The sequence below is a fragment of the Meles meles genome, chromosome 19, assembly GCF_922984935.1.
Source record: "Meles meles chromosome 19, mMelMel3.1 paternal haplotype, whole genome shotgun sequence".
In the NCBI taxonomy this organism is placed as follows: domain Eukaryota; kingdom Metazoa; phylum Chordata; class Mammalia; order Carnivora; family Mustelidae; genus Meles; species Meles meles.
The window spans coordinates 16,668,500-16,690,475 of NC_060084.1; the positions used below are offsets into that span (position 1 = coordinate 16,668,500).

Below are 21,976 nucleotides of genomic sequence, written 5' to 3' on the forward strand. Positions count from 1 at the left end.
TTAGAAACAGTATGTTGAATTAGTTCAGTGGTACTATTTTTTAAAAGAGATTAAACCTTTTTACTTAATATTATTTCCCAACTCTGAGCTTGTGCTCTTGGACAATATTTTATCATTAGTGATTTGTTTGCTTGCTTTTTATATGTATATAAATTACTGAGCATCTACTATATACATAGCACTTGGCTAAGTTCTCTGCAGGCAGTAAAGATTTGGGAAAAAATGTGCTCCCATCTTGCAAGAGCTCAAAATTGATTGGAGGAAACACCACATAAATATGGTCCGTAAAAGACATATTGTGAGGAACTGGTGGTTATGTTCTTCTCCTTCTTACTTGTCTTTATGTATCATAGACCAAAGTAATTTCACTTTGAAAGTTTAACAACTCTCATATTGCTGGTGGGAATCTAAATTAGTTCAACCCTGATGGAAGGCAATTTGGCAATTTTTATCAAAATTACAAATGCGGGGGGCCTGGGTGGTTCAGTCATTGGGTGTCTGCCTTCAGCTTGGGTCATGGTCCCAGGATCCTGGAATCAAGCCACACCTCAGGCTCCCTGCTCAGTGGGAAGCTTGCTTCGTTCCCTCCCACTACCCCTACTTGTGCTCCCTCTCTCTCTGTGTCTCTCTCTGTCAAATAAATAAATCTTTAAACAAAACAAAACAACAAAATTACAAATGCATATACCCTTTGTGGTTCTTTAAAAATATTTCCACAAATTCTTTACACTACTCTTCCTTTTAAGAGGTGGAGCCCTTGGGTGTAGAATGGACTTAGTAACTTGCTAATAGAAAGAATATGGCAGAAGAGTCTAGGTCATAAAAGGCACTGTGGCTTCAGCTTGTTCTTTCTCTCAGATCATTCACTCTGGGGAAAACCAGTAGCCATGTCTTAAGAACACTTAAGCAGCCCTGTAACAAGGCCTACATGGCAGGAACTGAGGCCTCCTGCTAACAGCCCTGGGAATGAATCATGCTTGAAGTGGACCTCCCAACCTCAGTCAACTCCTCCGATGACTGCCCCCTGGCAGACAGCTTGACTGCAACTTCACAAGGGATCCCAAGCCTGAACCACCCAGCTATACTACTTCCAAATTTCTAATCTTCAAAAACTATGTGAGGTAAATATTTGTTATTTTAAGGCCCTAAGTTTTGGAGTCATTTGTCATATAGCGATAGATAACTAACACACCCTTGGACCCAGTACTTCTGGGGACTTATCCTCCAGGTACAGAAATATCCCTTACTCTCTAAACTCTCAATATCCAAATATAGTTACTGCTACATCAGTTACATTTTTGGATAAATCCCTTACTAACCAAAGTTTTACTACTCACGCCCAGAAGTTTAAGAACCAAATACATTCAGATAATATGGGTTCCCTGGTCTACCTGAACTTGGAAACCAAAGATTTGGATAGCACATGTGTAAAAGGACAAATTATAAGATTATTCACCATACCATCCTTTATAAGGGCAAAAGATTGTAACAACAAAATTGGGAGGAGTGCTTACTTAATTATGGCCACACAATGGAAACACATATAGTCGTAAAAAAAAAAAAAAAGAATGCTTTCTCTGCATCGATATAGAAAGATCTCCAGAATATATTGTTTAATGAAAAAACCAGCAAGGTATAAAGTAGTATGCATAATATGCTATCTTCTTTTATAAAAGAGAAAAAGAATATGGGTTCAGATTTGTTTCTATTTGCATAAAGAAACCTTCAAAAGATTCACTAGAAAGGAGTGAAAGTGATTACCCCTTCTGGGAAAAGGGGTGGGAACTGGGTTCATGGGGGACAAAAAGGAGATTTAAGATTTTCCACCTATTAACATTTTATTCTGACCTGTGAACCCTGTGAATAAATGTATTACCTTTTAAGATCATGAGAATTTCTAACATTGCTGAAAGCATAGCACAATTACCACTCAGTTGAGTTTTTCAAGTAGCATATAAAAATTTAGAAATAATGAACTTATACAACTCAGTACCCCCCCAAAAATAATCCAGTTAAAAACTTGACAGAAGACGTGAACAAACATTTCTACACAGAAGACATCCAGATTGCCAACAGACACAAAAAGACACTCAACATCACTCATCATCAGGAAAATACAAATCAACCTGTCAGAATGGCTACAATAAAAAAAATACAAGAAACAACAGGTGTTGGCAAGGATGTGGAGATAAAAGAACCCTCTTACACTGTTGGCAGGAATGCAAACTGGTGTAGTCACCGTGGAAGGTAGTATGGAGTTTCCACAGAAAATTGAAAATAGAACTACCCTAAAATCCAGTAATCAAACTACTGGGTAAGAACACCCAAAGAAGGGGTACTTGGATGGCTCAGTGGGTTAAAGCCTCTGTCTTCGGCTCAGGTCATGATATCAGGGTCCTGGGATCGAGCCCCACATCGGGCTCTCTGCTCAGCAGGGAGCCTGCTTCCTCCTCCTCTCTCTCTCTGCCTGCCTCTCTGCCTACTTGTGATCTCTGTCTGTCAAATATATAAATAAAATCCTTAAAGAATACCCAAAGAATAAAAAAATACTAATTTGAAACAATATATATACCCCTCCACTTACAGCAGCATTATTTACAATAGCCTAACTGTGAAAGCAGCCCAAGTGTCCATCCATAGATGATTAAATAAAGAAAATGTGGTATAGGGGCTCCAGAGTGGCTCAGTCAGTGGAGCATGCAACTCTTTTTTTTTTTTTTAAGATTTTATTCATTTATTCGACAGAGAGAGAAATCACAAGTAGGCAGAGAGGCAGACAAAGAGAGAGGGAGAAGCAGGCTCCCTGCTGAGCAGAGAGCCCGATGAGGGGCTCGATCCCAGGACCCTGAGATCATAACCTGAGCTAAAGGCTGAGGCTTAACCAACTGAGCCACCCAGGTGCTCAAGCATGTGACTCTTGATCTCTGAGGGTTGTAAGTCCGAGCCCCACGCTGGGTGTAGAGATTACTTAAAAATAAAACCTTAAAAAAAAAAAAAAGATGTAGCTACACAATGGAGTATTATTCAGCCATAAAGAGAATGAACTCTTGGGGCGCCTGGGTGGCTCAGTGGGTTAAGCCACTGCCTTTGGCTCAGGTCATGATCTCGGGGTCCTGGGATCGAGTCCCGCATCAGGTTCTCTGCTCAGCGGGGAGCCTGCTTCCCTCTCTCTCTCTCTGCCTGCCTCTCTGTCTGCTTGTGATCTCTGTCTGTCAAATAAATAAATAAAATCTTTTAAAATAAAAAAAATAAAAAAAAAGAGAATGAACTCTTGTCATTTGCAGCAACAGGGATGGAACTGGAGTATAATGCTAAGTGAAATACGTCAGTCACAAAAAAAATACCATATGATTTCATTCATATGAGTAATTTAAGAAATAAAACAAATGAAAAAAGGGAAAAAAGAGAGGCAAAACAAGAAACATTTTTTTAACGAGGATAAAAATTGTATTTTTTAAAAATTCTATTTTAATTCCAGTGAGTTAACATACAGTGATACATTAGTTTCAGGCGCACAATATAATGATTCAACAATTCCATACATCACTTGGTAATCGCCACAACAAGTGTACTCCTTAATTCCCACCACCCATTCAACTCATCCCTCCACGCATCTCCCCTCTGGTAACCGTTAAGTTTGTTCTCTATAGTTAAGAGTGTGTTTCTTGATTTGTTTCTCTCTTATATTTTCCCTTTGCTTGTTTTTTTTTTTTAAGATTTTATTTATTTATTTGACAGAAATTTCAAGTAGGCAGAGAGGCAGACAGAGACAGAGAGGAGGAAGCAGGTTCCCTGCCGAGCAGAGAGCCCGATTCGGGGTTCGATCCCAGGACCCTGGGATCATGACCTGAGCCGAAGGCAGAGGCTTTAACCCACTGAGCCACCCAGGTGCCCCCCTTTGCTTGTTTTTTGCTTGTTTGTTTGTTTCTTAAATGCCACATTGGAGTAAATCATATGGTATTTTTCTCTGACTTATTTCACTTGGTATTATACTGTCTAGCCCTATCTGTACTGTTGCAAATGTCAAGATTTCATTATTTTTTATAGCTGAATAATATTCCATTGTGTATATATACAACATCTTTATCATCAGTCATTGGACACTTGGGCTGCTTCCATAACTTGGCTATTATAAATAATGCTGCAATAAACATAACAGTGCATGTAACCTTTCAAATTAGTGTTCTTATATTCCTTGGGTAAATACCCAGTAGAGCGATTACTGATCATAAAGCAGTTCTATTTTTTAATTTTATGAGGAATCTACCTACTACTTTCCACGGTGGTTGCACCATTTGCATTCCCACCAACAGTGCATAAGCGTTCTATTTTCTCCATATCCTTGCCAACACTTGTTTCTTGTGCTTTTTGGGGGAGCTGAGTTGTAGAAGTTCTTTATATATTTTGGCTAAACCGTGGCTAAACAAATATGTCATTTGCAAATATATTCTTCCATTCAGTAGACTGCCTTTTAGTTTTTGTTGACTGCTTCTTTCACTGTAAGTTTTTTATTTTGATGAAGTCCCAATAGCTTATTTTTGCTTTTATTTCCCCTTGCCTCAGGAAAAGATGATTGCCTCAGAAAGTACTGCCTGTGTTCTCTTCTAGAACGCTGATGGTTTTAGGTCTCACATTTAGATCTTTTTTTTCTTTTAAAGATTATTTATTTATTTATTTGTCAGAGAGAGAGAGAGAGACACAGAGAGACAGAGAGAGAGAACATAAGCAGGGTGAGTGGCAGGCAGAGGAAGAAGCAGGGTCCCTGATGCAGGACTCAATCCCAGGACCTTGGGATCAGGACCTGAGCCGAAGGCTGCCGCTTAACTGACTGAGGCACTCAGGCATCCCTCACATTTAGGTCTTTAATCAATTTTGAATTTATTTTTTTATATCGTGCAAAAACTGGTCCAGTTTCATTCTTATGCACATAGCTGTCCAGTTTTCCCAGCACCATTTGTTGTAGAGACATTCTTTTTCCCGTTTTATATTCTTTCTTCCTTTGTTGAAGATTAATTGACCATGTAATTGTGGGTTTACAGCTGGATTTTCTATTCTCTTCCATTGATCTATGTCTATTTTTGAGTCAGTACCATACTGTATTGATTACAGCTGGATTTTCTATTCTCTTCCATTGATCTATGTCTATTTTTGAGTCAGTACCATACTGTATTGATTACAGCTTTGTAATACACTTTGAAGTTGAGAATTATGATGCCTCTGGCTTTGCCTTTCTTTTTCAAGATACTTTGGCTCTCTGGGGTCTACTGCAGTTCCACACAAATTTTGGTATTCTTTGTTCTTCTAGTTCTGTAAAAATGCTATTGGTTTTCTGATAGGGACTGTAATAAATGTGTAAAATGTTTTGGATAGTATAGACACTTTAACAGTATTTATTTTTCAAATCCATGAGCATGGTATGTCTTTCCATTTCTTTGTCATTTTCAATCTCTTTCATCAGTATTTTATAGTTTTCTGAGACAGGGCTTTCACCTCTTGGGTTAGGTTTATTCCTAGATATCTTAATATTTTGGAGGCAATTGTAGATGAGATTTTTTTCTTAATTTATCTTTCTGCTGCTTCATTTTTAGTGTATAGAAGTGCAGCAGATTTCTGTGCACTAATTTTGTATCCTGTTGATTTTACTGAATTCATTCACCAGTTCTAGCAGTTTTTTTGCTGGAGTCTTTCAGGTTTTCCATATAGAGTATCATGTCATCCACAAATACTGAAAGTTTTACTTCTTCCCTACCAATTCGATCTCTTTTATTTCTTTTAGTTGTCTGATTGTTATGGCTAGGACTTCTGGTACTATGCTAAGTAAAAGTGATGAGAATGGACATCCTTTGAGTATGATGTTTACTGTGGGTCTTTCATATCCAGTCTTTATTATGTCGAGGTATGTTCCCTCTAAACCTATTTTGTCAAGAGATTTTATCATGAATGGATGTTATACATTCTCAAATGCTTTTTCTGCATCTACTGAAATGATCATATGGTTCTTACCCATTCTCTTATTGAGGTGATGTATGACATTGATTGATTTGTCAATCAAATAACGCTTGTAACCCAGGACTATATCCCACTTGATTGAGATGAATTTTTTTAAATGTATTTTTGAATTTGGTTTGGTAGTATTTTTTTTTTTTTTGAGAATTTTTCATCTATGGTCATCCGGAATATTAGCCTATAGTTCTCTTTTTTAGGTGTCTTTATCTAGTTTTGGTATCAGGGTAATGCTGGTCTCATAGAATGAATTTGGAAGTTTTCCTTCCTTTTCCATTTTTTGAAACAGTTTAAGAATAATACTTATTAATTTTCCAAGAAACAGACTCTTTTTTTAAAATTTATTTTTAAAAATTTTGAATAAACATATAATGTATTTTTATCCCCAGGGGTACAGGTCTGTGAATCGCCAGGTTTACACACTTCACAGCACTCACCATAGCACATACCCTCCCCAATGTCCATAACCCCACCCTCCTCTCCCGACTTGCCTCCCCCCAGCAACCCTCAGTTTGTTTTGTGAGATTAAGAGTTATTTATGGTTTGTGGGGCACCTGGGTGGCTCAGTGGGTTAAGCCTCTGCCTTCGGCTCAGGTCATGATCCCAGGGTCCTGGGATCAAGCCCCGCATCGGGCTCTCTGCTCAGCAGGGAGCCTGCTTCCCCCCGCCCCCGCCCCCGCCTGTCTCTCTGCCTACTTGTGATCTCTCTCTCTCTCTGTCAAATAAATAAATAAATAAAAATTTAAAAAAAAAGTCATTTATGGTTTGTCTCCCTCCCAATCCCATTGTGTTTCATTTATTCTTCTCCTACCCCCCAACCTCTCATGCTGCATCTCCACTTCCTCATATCAGGGAGATCATACGATAGCTGTCTTTCTCCGACTGACTTATTTCACTAAGCATGATACCCTCTAGTTCCATCCACGTTGTCGCAAATGGCAAGATTCATTTCTTTTGAGGGCTGCACAGTATTCCATTGTGTATATATACCACATCTTCTTTATCCATTCATCTATTGATGGACATCCAGGTTCTTTCCATAGTTTGGCTATTGTAGACATTGCTGCTATAAACATTCGGGTGCACGTGCCCCTTCAGATCACTATGTTTGTATCTTTAGGGTAAATACCCAGTAGTGCGATTGCTGGGTCATAGGGTAGTTCTATTTTCAACTTTTTGAGGAACCTCCATGCTGTTTTCCAGAGTGGTTGCACCAGCTTGCATCCCCACCAACAGTGTAGCAGGGTTCCCCTTTCTCCACATCCTCGCCAGCATCTGTCATTTCCCGACTTGTTAATTTTAGCCATTCGGACTGGTGTGAGGTGATATCTCATTGTGGTTTTGATTTGTGTTTCCCTGATGCCGAGTGATGTGGAACATTTTTTCATATGTCTGTTGGCCATCTGGATGTCTTCTTTGCAGAAATGTCTGTTCATGTCTTCTGCCTATTTCTTGATTGGATTATTTGTTCTTTGGGTGGTGAGTTTGCTAAGTTCTTTACAGATTTTGGACACTAGCCCTTTATCTGATATGTCATTTGCAAATATCTTCTCCCATTCTGTCAGTTGTCTTTTGGTTTTGTTAACCTTTTCCTTTGCTGTGCAAAAGCTTTTGATCTTGATGAAATCCCAGTAGTTCATTTTTGCCCTTGCTTCCCTTGCCTTTGGCAATGTTCCTAGGAAGATGTTGCTGCGGCTGAGGTTGAAGAGGTTGCTGCCTGTGTTCTCCTCAAGGACTTTGATGGATTCCTTTCTCACATGGAGGTCCTTCATCCATTTTGAGTCTATTTTCGTGTGTGGTGTAAGGAAATGGTCCAATTTCATTTTTCTGCATGTGGCCATCCAATTTTCCCAGCACCACTTATTGAAGAGGCTGTCTTTTTTCCATTGGACATTCTTTCCTGTTTTGTTGAAGATTAGTTGACCATAGAGTTGAGGGTCTATTTCTGGGCTCTCTATTCTGTTCCATTGATCTATGGTTCTGTTTTTGTGCCAGTACCATGCTGTCTTGATGATTAAAGCTTTGTAATAGAGCTTGAAGTCTAGAATTGTGATGCCACCAACTTTGGCTTTCTTTTTCAACATTCCTTTGGCTATTCGAGGTCTTTTCTGGTTCCATATAAATTTTAGGATTATTTGTTCCATTTATTTGAAAAAAATGGGTGGGATTTTGATAGGGATTGCATTAAATGTGTAGATTGCTTTAGGTAGCATAGACATAAGAAACAGATTCTTAACTATATTGAAAAAACTGATAGTTATCAGAAAGGAGATGGATAACGGAATGGGTGAAATAGGTGATGGGGTTTAAAGAGTAGATACCATGATGAGCAATGACTAACATAAGAATTGTTGAACCACCATATCGTACAGCTGAAACTAATATAACACTGTATATTAACTATGCTGGAACTAAAATAAAAAAAAACTTTTAAAAGTTTAGGAACAATGATAAACAACTAAAATACTAAAACTTTCAAAGTCATAAGTACTTAAACCATGATTCTCATTAGTTTCTTCTCTGCTTAGTTATCCTGACTATACTGCCTAGAAATTATCAGTGTTAATTCTGTGTTCTAATTTATTATAATTATTATTTGAAACATTTATAAAATTTCAGAGCTCAAAAGGAAAAACAGATTAGTGGAGTCCAATGTTGGTCTCCGCACAACTCCTGGTGACTTACCAAACAAGACTGCTAGACCCCACTACAGATCTATCAAATCAGAACTCTGTTGAGGTAGGGCATGAGGTGGGGCATGGGATGGGATAGGGGGCTAGACCTCACAAACTGTAGTTAAAACAAAACAAAAACAAAAGAACGAAATATTCCTAGGCTGATACTGACATAATCCCTGGCCCCTTGGACACACATGAGGGAAGTAGGATTCAAAGAGATGAAGAAAACTTTACGAAGATCTGAGAGCAGTGGAAGCCAGAACTACAACTTTGAACACTCATCCTGGAACCCTTTGTTCAGTCTTCCTTTTTCAACTCCTGGTGCTGTAGCTGACAATGAAGGACCCAAAAGAAACAGGATGTACTATAACACCATATACACTCAAGGTTTCCCTTTTGTCAAAATGGGATTCAAACTAACTTGCATTAAGTTCTTCCTTTCCTTTTACCCAATGTCTACTTAAGTTTTGTTTCTCCTCTTTTCATTTTTCAGTTGTGGAAGACAAATGTACACTTGGCTAATGTCTTGTAAAATATTTTGTATATTTTATACTTTTCCCAGAACAGGAGAGTAAGCTTTCTGTCTCTGAAACTGACAGCAGACTAGAACAGCAGTTGTGAAACTATGACCTATGGGCCAAATGCAGCCTAGTACCTATTTTTATAAATAAAGTTTTATTGAAATACAGCCACACCTCTGCATTTTCATATTGTCTGCCACTGTTCTCTTGCTGCAACTGCAAAGTAGTTGTGACACTCTCTGGCCCTTTGCAGAAAATGTTTGCTGAACCTATTATAAAATCATGAAAATTATCCTCTGTCATTAAGGACAGAGATAGTAATAGGAATCTCTTTTTAGTTATGTTGTAATGATGATTATCGTGACACTCAGTTCTTCTGGTGGAGGTGATAATTAGCAACAAATAACTAAATGGTAGGGAGGAGAAACAAAAGAACAACAAACAAAAGATCTGCAAACTAGATATCCAGGACCTGACTGCATGATAAATATTATAGATATATGAAATGGGGGAACCACCTTGACTCTGAATGGTGACCCAGTGAGGCCTTGCCCTGCCTCTCAACCTACCTGTTCTGCCAGCCAGGCAATGTGCTTGACCTCCTTGCTGCTTCCTGCTGTACTGGTTGCACCAAGCATGGCATTGAGTTCAGCCAATACCTGTGGGAGGAGAGCCATTATGTTGGTGTGGATAGCTACGAACCAGGAGTGTGCTGTGGCTGTATCCTTGCAGCGCAGGATCAACGTGTTCCTGCTATCAGGAGAATGTAGTTCTATCAATCTGTGTGGAAAAAGAAAAAAAAAAGTAAGCTAGATCAGAAGTCATCAAACTTGCCAGAGTGTAACATACATTAACTGGAAATCTATTTTAATTTTACATTCCAGAATAGAGATACTTTCTCTTAATTCCTTAGGGCTTAATTTCAGGGAAAACCACATATGGAAAGATAATCATCAGAAAGACTAACTGCGGGGTCTGCTGTTTCAGTGTGTTAATGTAATGACCTAAAATGAAGGAACCTATTGTATTATGGTCTATTGTAAAACGCCTCACTTTGCTTTAATTTCCATGTCAAAGAAATGGAAAGCATGCTTGTTGAATGTCATAGGCACATTGTAAAGAAGGAACTGATACTTTTTTAAGTACTTAGAAAATTCGGGTATAAGGTATTGCTAGGTAAATAAATGTGACTGCCAAATAGTGAACTGAAATTTCCACCAAGTGGAATAAAGAAAAGAGAAAATAATTGACGAATATGACTCTTTATGAAACTCTGAAACTTTGTTTTTTAGGGCCTGGGTAACATTATGTGATTCAATCATCCACTGAGTCATAGTAGAAAAGACTTAAGAAATCTTCAGCTCTATGACTGTTATTTGTTACTGCTCCACTGAGAACAATCCAAACTTCAAAAGTCACCTTTAGGAATTTGCTAAATTTCTTTATAAATACACTAAACAAATTTTAGAAAGCAATTTACTGGGTGCTGTTTTCTGTTTCGGTCAAAGTTTTTGCCGAGATGAGTTTAAAAAGTCAAAAATAAGTGAATAACACACATACACTTCTGTGTTCTAACAGTGAACATACATGTTTTTCAAAAAGGAAAAAAGATAAAATTCTTAGAAGTGTTTTTCATGGTTGGTTAGAAACTGACAAACTGCCACTGACCAGGTACAGATCTTTTTATTTTTTCATTTTTCTGAGGAGAGATTTTGCTGCTTTGACACACTGTCATGAGCACCTGCAGCACCTGTCAAAGATACGCAGTTTACATGGATACTAGTGTGCCGGCCTTTAAGCCTGCACACCTTTCTTTTGCCACTTGTCTAAGCCCTTTGAGATTCCAAGTACTTCAATGTACTGTATTAGTATGGCAAATATTTGTCATCATTTCAGCTCTGGTCAATCTATCCTTTCTTAAGTAAACATTTATTGAGCACCTACTATGTGCCAGCTACAGTGAGACGCTGACATTGGAGATACAGTGGAGACAGAAAAAAAATAGTCTATATCCTCATTGGACCTACTGTCCACTAGGGAAGGCAGAAATTCAACAATTAATATAATTACCAGTTACAAAAAGTGTAAAGTGGTAAGAGCAAAGCAAGACTGCAAGGGAGGCCTCTCCACCTCGAGGCACACTTACCCAGGTAGTGTCATGCTTTGAAACATGTTATAAACACATCTACCTCGTACTTATCAACTCACCTATCTAGTCACCTGCCCTCCCAGTTGAATTAGTCACCTAGCTACCTGAAAGGCTAGCCACCAGTCTATCCATGTTTTATATGCCTTCAAAGTTCTAGGGAAATAGCCAAAAGGCCAAGAAATTCTAGAAAACAGTCACAACATAAAGTAAGATCTGGGAATAGTCTGAAGCCCATCTTAGAAAAAAATTTTAATTTAATTTATTTTTTAAAAGATTTTATTTATCAATTGTCAGAGAGTGAGAGAGAGAGAGCACAAGCAGGGGGGCGGCAGGCAGAACAGGCAGAGGGTAAGCAAGGAGCCCAACGTGGGACTTGACTCCAGGACCCTGGAAGGCACTCACCCAACCGACTGAGCCACCCAGCCATCCCTGAAAAAAATCTTTAGATAGCAAGTCATAAGCAATTTGAGCTATTTGCTTTTGTTTTGTTCTTCTGTGCAGGGTGCGAAATTTGTTTAAGATTCTCTCTCTCCCTCTCCGGCCCCTCTAAAAAAAAAGATAAAAACCACCTAAATGTCCACTGATGAAAGGGATAAACAAATTGTGGTATTGTGCAAAGAACTGAATATTATGCAGCCTTAAAAAGGAAGGAAATTCTGACACATGCTACAACATGGATGAACTTTGAAGACATGGTAAGTGAAACAAGCCAGTCACTAAAGGAGCAATATTGTGTGAGTGAACTTATATGAAGTATCTAGAGTATTCAAGCTCATAGAAAGAAAAACTAGAGTGGCAGTTCCCAGGGGTTGGGAGGACAGGGGAATGGGGAATTGTTTAATGGGTACAGAGTTTTAGTTTGCAAGATGAAAAATTTCTTGAGATTGTTGTACAAATATACTTAATACTACTTAGCTATACACTTAAAAATGGTTAAGATGGTAAATTTTATGTTATGTGTATTTTACCACAAATAAAAGTTGTAATATAAATTGGAAATAATCTTATGTTTGGATGTAAGATGGATTACGGTAGGAAGAGATATGGCCTGGGGAGATTTAATTGGACCCAAGAATGAAACTACACAGAGTTCACCAATAGGACAGACTCCTACACAGGAGGAATTTCTCCATCCTAAAAGCCCAGCAAAGGAAGAAAGAGAAAGATAAACAAATCACTTAATATTCATATTAACTTTTAATTTGTCCTCTATGTTATTTTATCATACTATTCTTTTTTTTTAAAGATTTTATTTATTTATTTGACAGACAGAGATCACAGGTAGGCAGAGAGGCAGGCAGAGAGAGAAGGGGAAGCAGGCTCCCTGCTGAGCAGAGAGCCCCATGCAGGGCTCCATCGCAGGACCCTGAGATCATGACCTGAGCCAAAGGCAGAGGCTTAACCCACTGAGCCACCCAGGTGCCCCCATACTATTCTTTTTGATGTTATTTTTCACTATATCAATGGTTGCTGTCATGATCCTTAGAATATCTGTTGGCTAAAAAATTGGTTATATTCTCTAGAAGAAAAATAGCTATTCATTTGTTATGGGAAGATTTAAAATGGTACATTACACTCAGTAACAAAATATTGCACTAAAAGGCAGAATCACTTCTACTCTTTTGATGAGTTAAGAATTATATTATTCAGAGCAACCGCTCAAATAATCATTAAGGTATCCAAATTGATTTTAAAGTTACTTAATGACAAGTAGTTATCTATAAAATTCGATGCTAGATTATTAATGTGTGAATACAAACCTAAAGCAAGTTGTTTATTTTCTCTATTATTTATACTAAATATACTATATCTTTTTAAAAATATTTATTTTTAAATAAGATTTTACTTATTTATTTGACAGAAAAAGAGCACGAGCAGAGGGAATGGCAGGCAGAGGGAGAGGGAGAAGCAGTCTCCCCAAAGAGCAGGGGGAGCCTGACGTGGGACCAATGACCTGAACTGAAGGCAGTTACCCAACCAACTGAGCCACCCAGGTGCCCCTATTATTTATACTTATCTTAGAAGAAAAAGTATTTGCACTATTTCTAGAACTTCCTATATAACACAGCAATTGAGTACACACATTTCATCTACTTCTTTCTGAAATCCAATGAAAAACACTTAAAGGGGATTTTTAAAAAACTTAATAGACTCTTTCTTTTACCAGTGTTAGGTTTACATAAGAAAACTGAGTAAGAAGTAGAGAGAACCTCCAAACACCGCACTCTGTCCCTCCATAATACATCCTATTATTAACATCTTGCATTGGTGTGGTCCATTTGTTACAACTGATGAGCAGCGAATACTAATACAATATTATTAACTAAAATCCCAGTTCACTCCTTGTTTGTATATTCTGAGTTTTGACAAATGTATGCCATATATTTACCACTACTGTACTCTACAGCATCATAATTTCACTGCTCTAAAAATCCTCCATGCTCCACCTATTGATTTCCCCATCACTCACGCCCTGGCCCTGATGCCTGGCAACCACATTTTCCTGTCTCCATGGAATCATACAGTATGTCACTTTTTGAGACTGGCTTCTTTCACTTAGCAATATGCATTTAAGTTTCCTCCGTGTCTTCTGTAGCTTGAGAGCTCATTTCTTTTCCTTCTTCTTCTTCTTCTTTTTTTTTTTTTTAAAGATCTACTATTTATTACTTTTTAAATTTAAATTCAGGAGTGCCTGCGTGGCGCAGTGGGTTAAACCTCTGCCTTTGGCTCGGGTCATGGTCTCAGAGTCCTGGGATTGAGCCCTGCATCGGGCTCTGCTTAGCAGGGAGCCTGCTCCCCCTTCTCTCTGCCTGCCTCTCTGACTACTTTGATATCTCTCTCTGTCAAATAAATAAATAAAATCTTTAAAAAATTTTTAATTTAAATTCAATTAATTACCTATAATGTATTATTGATTTCAGAGGTACAGATCTCTGATTCTTCAGTCTTATATAATACCCAGTGCTCATTACAACACATATCCTCCCCAATGTCCGTCACCCATTTACCCCATTCCGTCACCCCTCTCCCCTCCAGCAACCCTCAGTTTGTTTCCTATGATTAAGAGTCTCTTATGGTTTGTCTCCCTCTCGTTTCATCTTGTTTCACTTTTCCCCTTTCTTCCCCTATGATCCTCTGCCTTGTTTCTTAAGTTCCACATATCAGTGAGATCATATGATAATTGTCTTTCTCTGATAGACTTATTTTGCTTACATAATACCCTCTAGTTCCATACACATTGTTGCAAATGGCAAGATTTCTTTTCTTGATGGCTGCAGAATATTCCATTGTGTGTGTATGTGTATACCATATCTTCTTTATACATTCATCTGTCAATGGACATCTGGGCTGTTCCCACAGTTTGGCTATTGTGGACATTGCTACTATAAACACTGGGGTGCATATGCCCCTTCAGATCACTACATTTGTATCTTTGGGGTAAACACCCAGTAGTGCAATTGCTGGGTCATAGGGTAGCTCTATGTCCACCTTTTTGAGGAGCCTCTATACTGTTTTCCAGAGTGGCTGCACCAGCTTGCATTCCCACTGACAGTGGATGAGAGTTCCCCTTTCCCTGCATCCTCGCCAACATCTGTTATTTCCTGACTTGATAATTTTAGCCATTCTCACTAGTATGAGGTGGTATCTCATTGTGGTTTTGATTTGTATTTCCTTGCTGCTGATGTTGAACACTTTTCCATGTGTCTGTTGGCCCTGTGGATGTCTTCTTTGCAGAAATGTCTGTTCATGTCTTCTGCCCATTTCTTGACTGGATTATTTGTTCTTTGGGTGTTAAGTTTGCTAAGTTCTTTATAAATTTTGGATACTAGCTCTTTATCTGATATGTCATTTGCAAATATCTTCTTCCATTCTGTTGGGTATCTTTTGGTTTTGTGGACTGTTTCCTTTGCTGTGCAAAACTTTTTTCTTGATGAAGTCCTAATAATTCATTTTTGCCTTTGTTTCCCTTGCCTTTAGAGACATGTCTAGGAAGGTTGCTGCTGCTGAGGTCGAAGAGGTTGCTGCCTGTGTTCTCCTCAAGGATTTTGATGGATTCCTGTCTCACACTGAGGTCTTTCATCCATTTTAAGTCTATTTTCGTGTGTGGTATATGGAAATGGTCCAGTTTCATTCTTCTGCATGTGGCTGTCCAATTTTCCCAATACCATTTGTTGAAGAGACTTTTTTCCATTGGATATTCTTTCCTGCTTTGTCAAAAATGAGTTGACCATAGAGTTGAGGGTCCAATTCTGGGTTCTCTATTCTGTTCCATTGATCTGTGTATCTGTTTTAGTGCCTGTACCATACTGTCTTGATGATGACAGCTTTATAATAGAGCATGAAGTCCGGAATTGTGATGCCACCAGTTTTGGTTTTCTTTTTCAACATTCCTTTGGCTGTCCAGGGTCTTTTCTGGTTCCATACAAATTTTAGGATTATTTGTTCTAGTTCTGTGAAAAAAGTTGCTGGTATTTTGATAGTGATTGGACTGAATGTGTAGATCGCTCTAAGTAGCATAGACATTTTAACAATATTTGTTCTTCCAATCCATAAGCATGGAACATTTTTCCGTTTCTTTGTGTCTTCCTCAATTTCTTTTGTGAGTACTCTATAGTTGTCTGAGTGAGAGCTCCTTTCTTTTTATTAATGAATAATATTTCATTGTCTAGGTGTACCAGTTTTTTATTCATTCACCTACTGAAAGACTTCTTGGCTGCTTTCAAGTTTTGGCAATTATGAATAAAGCTTCTATAAACATTTGTGTGCAGGTCTTTGTGTGAACCTAAGTTTTCAACTCCTTATGGGTAAATAACAAGGAGCATAGCGCTAGGTCATATGGTAAGACTATGTTAAGCTTTGTAAGAAACTGCCAAGTTGTCTTCCAAAGATGCTGTATCATTCTCATTCCCACCAACAATGAATAAGAGTTCCTATTGCTCTGCATTCCTCTCCAGTATTTGGTGCTGTAAGTGTTTTGGATTTTGGCCATTCTAATATGCATATAGTGGTATTTCATTGTTTTAATTTGCAATTCCCTAGTGATATGTGATGTTGAGCACCTTTCATATTCTCATTTCCCATTTGTATTTCTTCTTTGCTGAGGTGGCTGTTCAGATCTGTTTCCCATTTTTAATTGGGTTAGCTTGTTATTGTTGAGTTTTAAGAATTCTTTGTATATTTTGGATACCAGTCCTTTATCTGGTATTTTACAAAGATTTTCTCCCAGCTGTGGTTTGTCTTTCCATTGTCTTAACAGTATGTGATGGTTAATTTTATGTGTCAACGTAAGTGGGCTAAAGGATCCCTAGATACCTGGCAAAACAGTATTTCTAGGTATGTCTGTGAGGGGTTTTCTAGAAGAAATTAGCATTATCAAAAGACTGAATAAAGAAAATGTCCTTTGCCAATTCAAGTGGGCATCATCCAATCTGCTCAGAGCATGAATATAACATGTAGAAGGTAGAAGGTACCTTTTAACCGGTAGAAGAAGGGTGAATCTGCTCCTTGCTTGAGTTGTTCTTGCATACTAGCACTCTTGGTTCTTGGGCCTTGGAACTCAGACTGTATTATACCACTGGCTTTCCTGGTTCTCCAGTTTATAGAAAGCAGATCATGGGATTGGCCTTCATAATGGCCAATGTCCATTCCTATAATCTATCTCTCTATCCATCTACCCATCCATCCATTCATTCATCTATCTATCCATCTCTCCTACTGGTTGTTTTCCTGGAGACCCTATTATATAATGTCTTTTACAGACCAGAAGTTTGTAATTTTCATGAAGTTCAACTTTTATTTTTATCAATTTTTTCTCTTACATATCATGCTTTTGCTGTTTTATCTGAGAAATCATCAGCAAACTTTAAAGGGGATTGGTTGATTGATTTGATTTTTTAAAAAAGATTTTGTTTACTGGGGCACCTGGGTGGCTCAGTGGGTTAAGCCGCTGCCTTCAGCTCGGGTCATGATCTCAGGGTCCTGGGATCGAGCCCCACATTGGGTTCTCTACTCAGCAGGGAGCCTGCATCCCCCTCTCTCTCTGCCTGCCTCTCTACTTGTGATCTCTCTCTCTCTCTCTCTGTGTCAAATAAATAAATAAAAAACCTTTAAAAAAAAAAGATTTTGTTTATTTATTTGACAGACATCACAAGTAGGCAGAAAGGCAGGCAGAGAGAGAGGGGGAAGCAGGCTCCCTGCTGAGCAGAGAGCCGGATGCGGAGCTTGATTCCAGGACCTGAGCTGATCATGACCTGAGCTGAAGGCTGAGACTTTAACCCACTGAGCCACCCAGGCGCTCCTGATTTGATTTTTTTAAAAAGATTTTATTTATTTATTTGTCAGAGAGAGCGAGAGAGCACAAATGGATAAAGGGAGAAGTAGGATCCCTGCTAAGCAAGGAGCCTGATGCGGAACTCGACCCAAAGGCAGATGCTTAACCGAATGAGCCAGCCAGGTGTCCCTTGACTGATTTGATTTTAAGTAATTTCCACCTGGAATGTGGTGCTCAAACTTACAACCCCGAGATCAAGATCTACCAACTGAACTAGGAGCCAGGTGCCCTTAAAGAGGACTTTCAAAGAGCATAATTCTACAATAGAGTACAGGAGAAAAGCAACTACAACAAAATTTTGGAAGGTAGCAAGCAGACAGAGGAGTTAAATGACTTAGCAGACCTAAGAAAAGTGGGGAGTAAAATCCCAGTACATCTGTGTTGCAGAATCCTGAAGAGGATGGGGAATTAGAGGCACTAGTTAACCTCTGGGAGTGGGAGTAAAGCACAGAGCTAAAATAAAGAAGCTGGCTGCAAGTCTGTTCCAGCATTCCCCACACCCTGCAGCCAGTGACTGCCCCACCCTCAACCCAGCGAAAGATTCATATCCACTCTCATCCACTAAACTGAGCAGAAGAGCCAGTGATATCCCTACTTCAGTCCCCACCATCAGGCTAGTTGTTTGGGCTATTTATTTCCGCCTGGTTGCTTTGGCACTGTAACCAGCTTAACATCCTTTAAACATATGCTAAAAAGTTCAGTCGCAAAACCATGATGAGAAATTTCTTTCACTCCTCCTACTGACCTACTTAGTACTAAAGATAGGAATCTGTTCATCCTTCCCTAGGCACAAAATGTTCCACCTTCTGAAAAAGCCTTTACACTTCATACTGTTTCTGGGACAGTCTCTCAGACTCCGTTGACACAGTCTAAAGTCTGAAAATCCTGATGTCAGGAATACTAGTTATCAGTAAGAAGAATGGAAAATAAATCTGTTACAAAATAAAACTAAACCTGATTAAACAGGATAAGATACTGGGACTATTAAGCTGGAAAAGATGAAAACCGACAGCAAATTAGTTCACAAGGCAGGAGCACCAATTTTTCATGAAAAGAGAAATTTAAGTATTTCTTAAGAAGGACTGTTGAAATAGAAAACTAACTTAAGAGAAACTGAAAAGAAACTCCAAAACAGGACTGATGATTCTAGGCTCCAGAAGACTTTGCCTTTGGAGAAGGAGCCCCAAAATTTTGATAAAGGGGACAAAGCATTTCAGAAGGTCTACTGCTATTCTGAAAGAAAAACTCAAAGGAAAACTCTGGTAATAAAAATTTGAAGGCAGTCTGCCAGCAATTGTTTGGGCTCACAGGAGAGAGGAGGAGACAGCTACAGTGTGAAGAGGTTTGGCCTCTAATCAAACCACTGAGGATTTCCTGAGAAATGCAAGTACATTTTGATCAGATGAATCAAATCAATGTTTAGGTACACTGGAACATAGGATTCTGTAAGTCTAGCCTGCTTGTTTCTCCTTTTAGTAGTCTTTGACATAACTTATATGTTTAATTTAATAATAATCATACTGTTTTATATGACATAAAGCCAAAATTTACCTTTCACATGGAAAATAGCCAATGTGAAGACGACTAAGACTTCCTGAACCAGTTCAGGCTAACAGTAAATATTTCTGGAAAGCAGCATTTAAGAACACCTTGTTATTACTAAACACACTGCCCACAGCACTGTTTGGGAAGGAACGGACTCATGTTCTCTGGACTTCATCATTATTTACTTAGCTTCCCCTTCCCACAATGAACTGTTTAAAACTAGCAGAAGACCTAGCGAGGTCTTGAGAACTCAAGCTGGAGGAAGAGAACAAACTTCTTCCTCCTTACTTACTTACTCATACTGATGGTCAGCACTTTTTTTCAGCTCCAGACACTGAAACTAAACCAAAGTAGTAAAACAGAAAAAAAAGATGTTTCCCTCTCATGTCAAGTAAATTTTGGTTTAGAAAGTGAAACCTTTATATTGAGATGAAGGATGATTCACAAAGAGATTCTAGTACATACCATTGGAATAGTTAGTATTAAAAAGACTGATAGCAGGGGCGCCTGGGTGGCTCAGTGGGTTAAGTCTCTGCCTTCGGCTCAGGTCATGGGCTCAGGTCATGGTCTCAGGGTCCTGGGATCAAGCCCCGCATCAGGCTCTCTGCTCAGCAGGGAGCCTGCTCCCCCCCCAACCTCTGCCTCTCTGCCTACTTCTGATCTCTCTCTCTGTCAAATAAATAAATAAAATCTTTAAAAAAAAAAAAGACTGATAGCACCAATGTTGGTGAGGATGCAGAACAATGTAATCTCTCATATACTGCTGGTATATTTAATTTATTAGTAACAGCATTCATTTAAATGGCACAATCACTTTGGAAAAAAGACTAACATTTAGAAAATTAAACTTTTTAAAAAAAGATTTATTTATTTGAGAGAGAGCCAGTGTGGTGGGAGATGGAAAGAGACATGGAAAGAGAAGCCTGACATGGGGCTCAATCCCATGACCCTGAAATCATGACCTGGGCTAAAACTAAGAGCTGGAGGCTTAACCCACTGTGACACCCAGGCACTCCAGAAAACTAAACTATTTGACCCAGCAATTCCACACCTAAGAATTTACTGAAGAAAAATGAAAATGTAAGCCTACAAAGGGTTGTACAAAAATATTCATAATAACTTCATTAACTCTAAACTGGAAGTAGCTCCCATCAACGGGAAAACAGATAACGGAACCGTGATCTATTCAGATAACATGACATCATTCAGCAATAAATACATGCAACAAGATAAATGAATCTCAAAAACCTCACGCTGAGTAAAAGAATTCTACCACAAAAGAGTACAGATGATTGCATTTATACAAAATTTCAGAATAGTTAAAACTAATCTATAGTAGAAAGTCAGAACAGTAGTAGCCTTTGAAGATGGGAGAAGAACTGAGTGAGAAAGAAAACTTTCCAAGGTGAAGGTAATATACTACCTCTTGATAGGCTCGGGTTACATAATTGTATGCATTTGTCCAAGTTTATGATTTGTGCATTTTATTTATGTAAATATTTTCTCAAAAGAAAAAAAAAAAAACAAATGAAACACTGAGCTCTACTTCCTTATATGCATGCTTAAGTATTTAGAGGGAAATATATTAAAGTCTATAATTCACTTTGAAAAGTATCACGAAAAATTAAAATGGAATAACAGATGGATAGATGGGTTAATCTGTGCTAAAGCAAGTATAGGAAAATATTAATGGGAGAATCTAGGGGGTGGGAAAAGAGTATTGAACATAGGATTCTTTGACCCTGCTTTATGTTGAAAGATTATGCACAGTAAAATATTAGGAAAAAAGTAAAGAATGTTGAGAAACCACATGCCTACCAAGGGCTTAAAGAACAAAGTATTTTCCACATTAGGAAATACCTAGGCTTATTTTTTGCTCTGGGTTTTACCAGAGACTATGCTGAAGATTAAAATTTTCAAATAGAAATATGGTTACATAAAACTGCAACTTGATAAATGTTTTGCTCACAGATGTCCTAACAAAACTTATTTTTACTGTTCCTACGATGGACTGTTTTTTTTTCATGGCTTTAAATGTTGCAGCTGTGTTACTTGTCATGACATCTTCCTGAGAAAGAGTTGAGATAAATTTAAGGATGAAAGAGTTCCAAGTGATTTTATAGATGTTATCTTACTTATCCTTGAAGCAGTTCTAAAAGACTCTAGTTGAGCAAGCACTATTACGTCCATTTTATAGACAGAGAAAACAGGACAGAGAAATTAAGGGACTTATTTAAGGTCATAGGACACAAATGGCACCTATAATAATAGTATACTAAAAGCTTACTATGCCAATTTTATAATCATCTTCTTATTTAATCTGCACATAAGCTTTCATTTTATACAGCAGGAAACCAAGACTTACAGAAAACAAATAACTTGGCCAGAGTTACAAAAGCCTATCATCCTAACTTCTATCTAATTAGCTAATGGGTTCTGAACATTTTTTCTGTTAAGACATATAGGATAGATGTTCACATTCTTGTGGACATAACTGAAGTTATGCACAATTTTGCCAGGTACTGGTAATTCTACTGCTTCTCTTTATCTCTAGAAAGCACACTGGAATGCAAGTAAGAGTGATATAGAAATAACCTTGAACCTCTTCCAATTTATATTTTATAAAAAGCAAATTATCTATAAATTTTAATAATTCAAGTAACATGAGAAACAAATTACTTTCCAGTATTAAGACTAAGAATCTGCAATAGTCTCAATCTTCTAAAACTTCTCCTTGTATAGTACACCA

The 21,976-nt window shown here is 38.1% G+C and overlaps 1 protein-coding gene across 1 annotated transcript in view; it reads right to left on the bottom strand.

The window, feature by feature from the left end:
- The window catches only part of SNTB2 (syntrophin beta 2), a 110,787-nt gene that overhangs the window by 35,311 nt on the left and 53,500 nt on the right, over window positions 1-21,976 (bottom strand). The window contains exon 3 of the mRNA XM_045988062.1: window positions 9,772-9,982. Within this exon, the coding sequence (XP_045844018.1) occupies window positions 9,772-9,982 (211 nt within the window). The remainder of the gene's footprint in view (window positions 1-9,771; window positions 9,983-21,976) is intronic.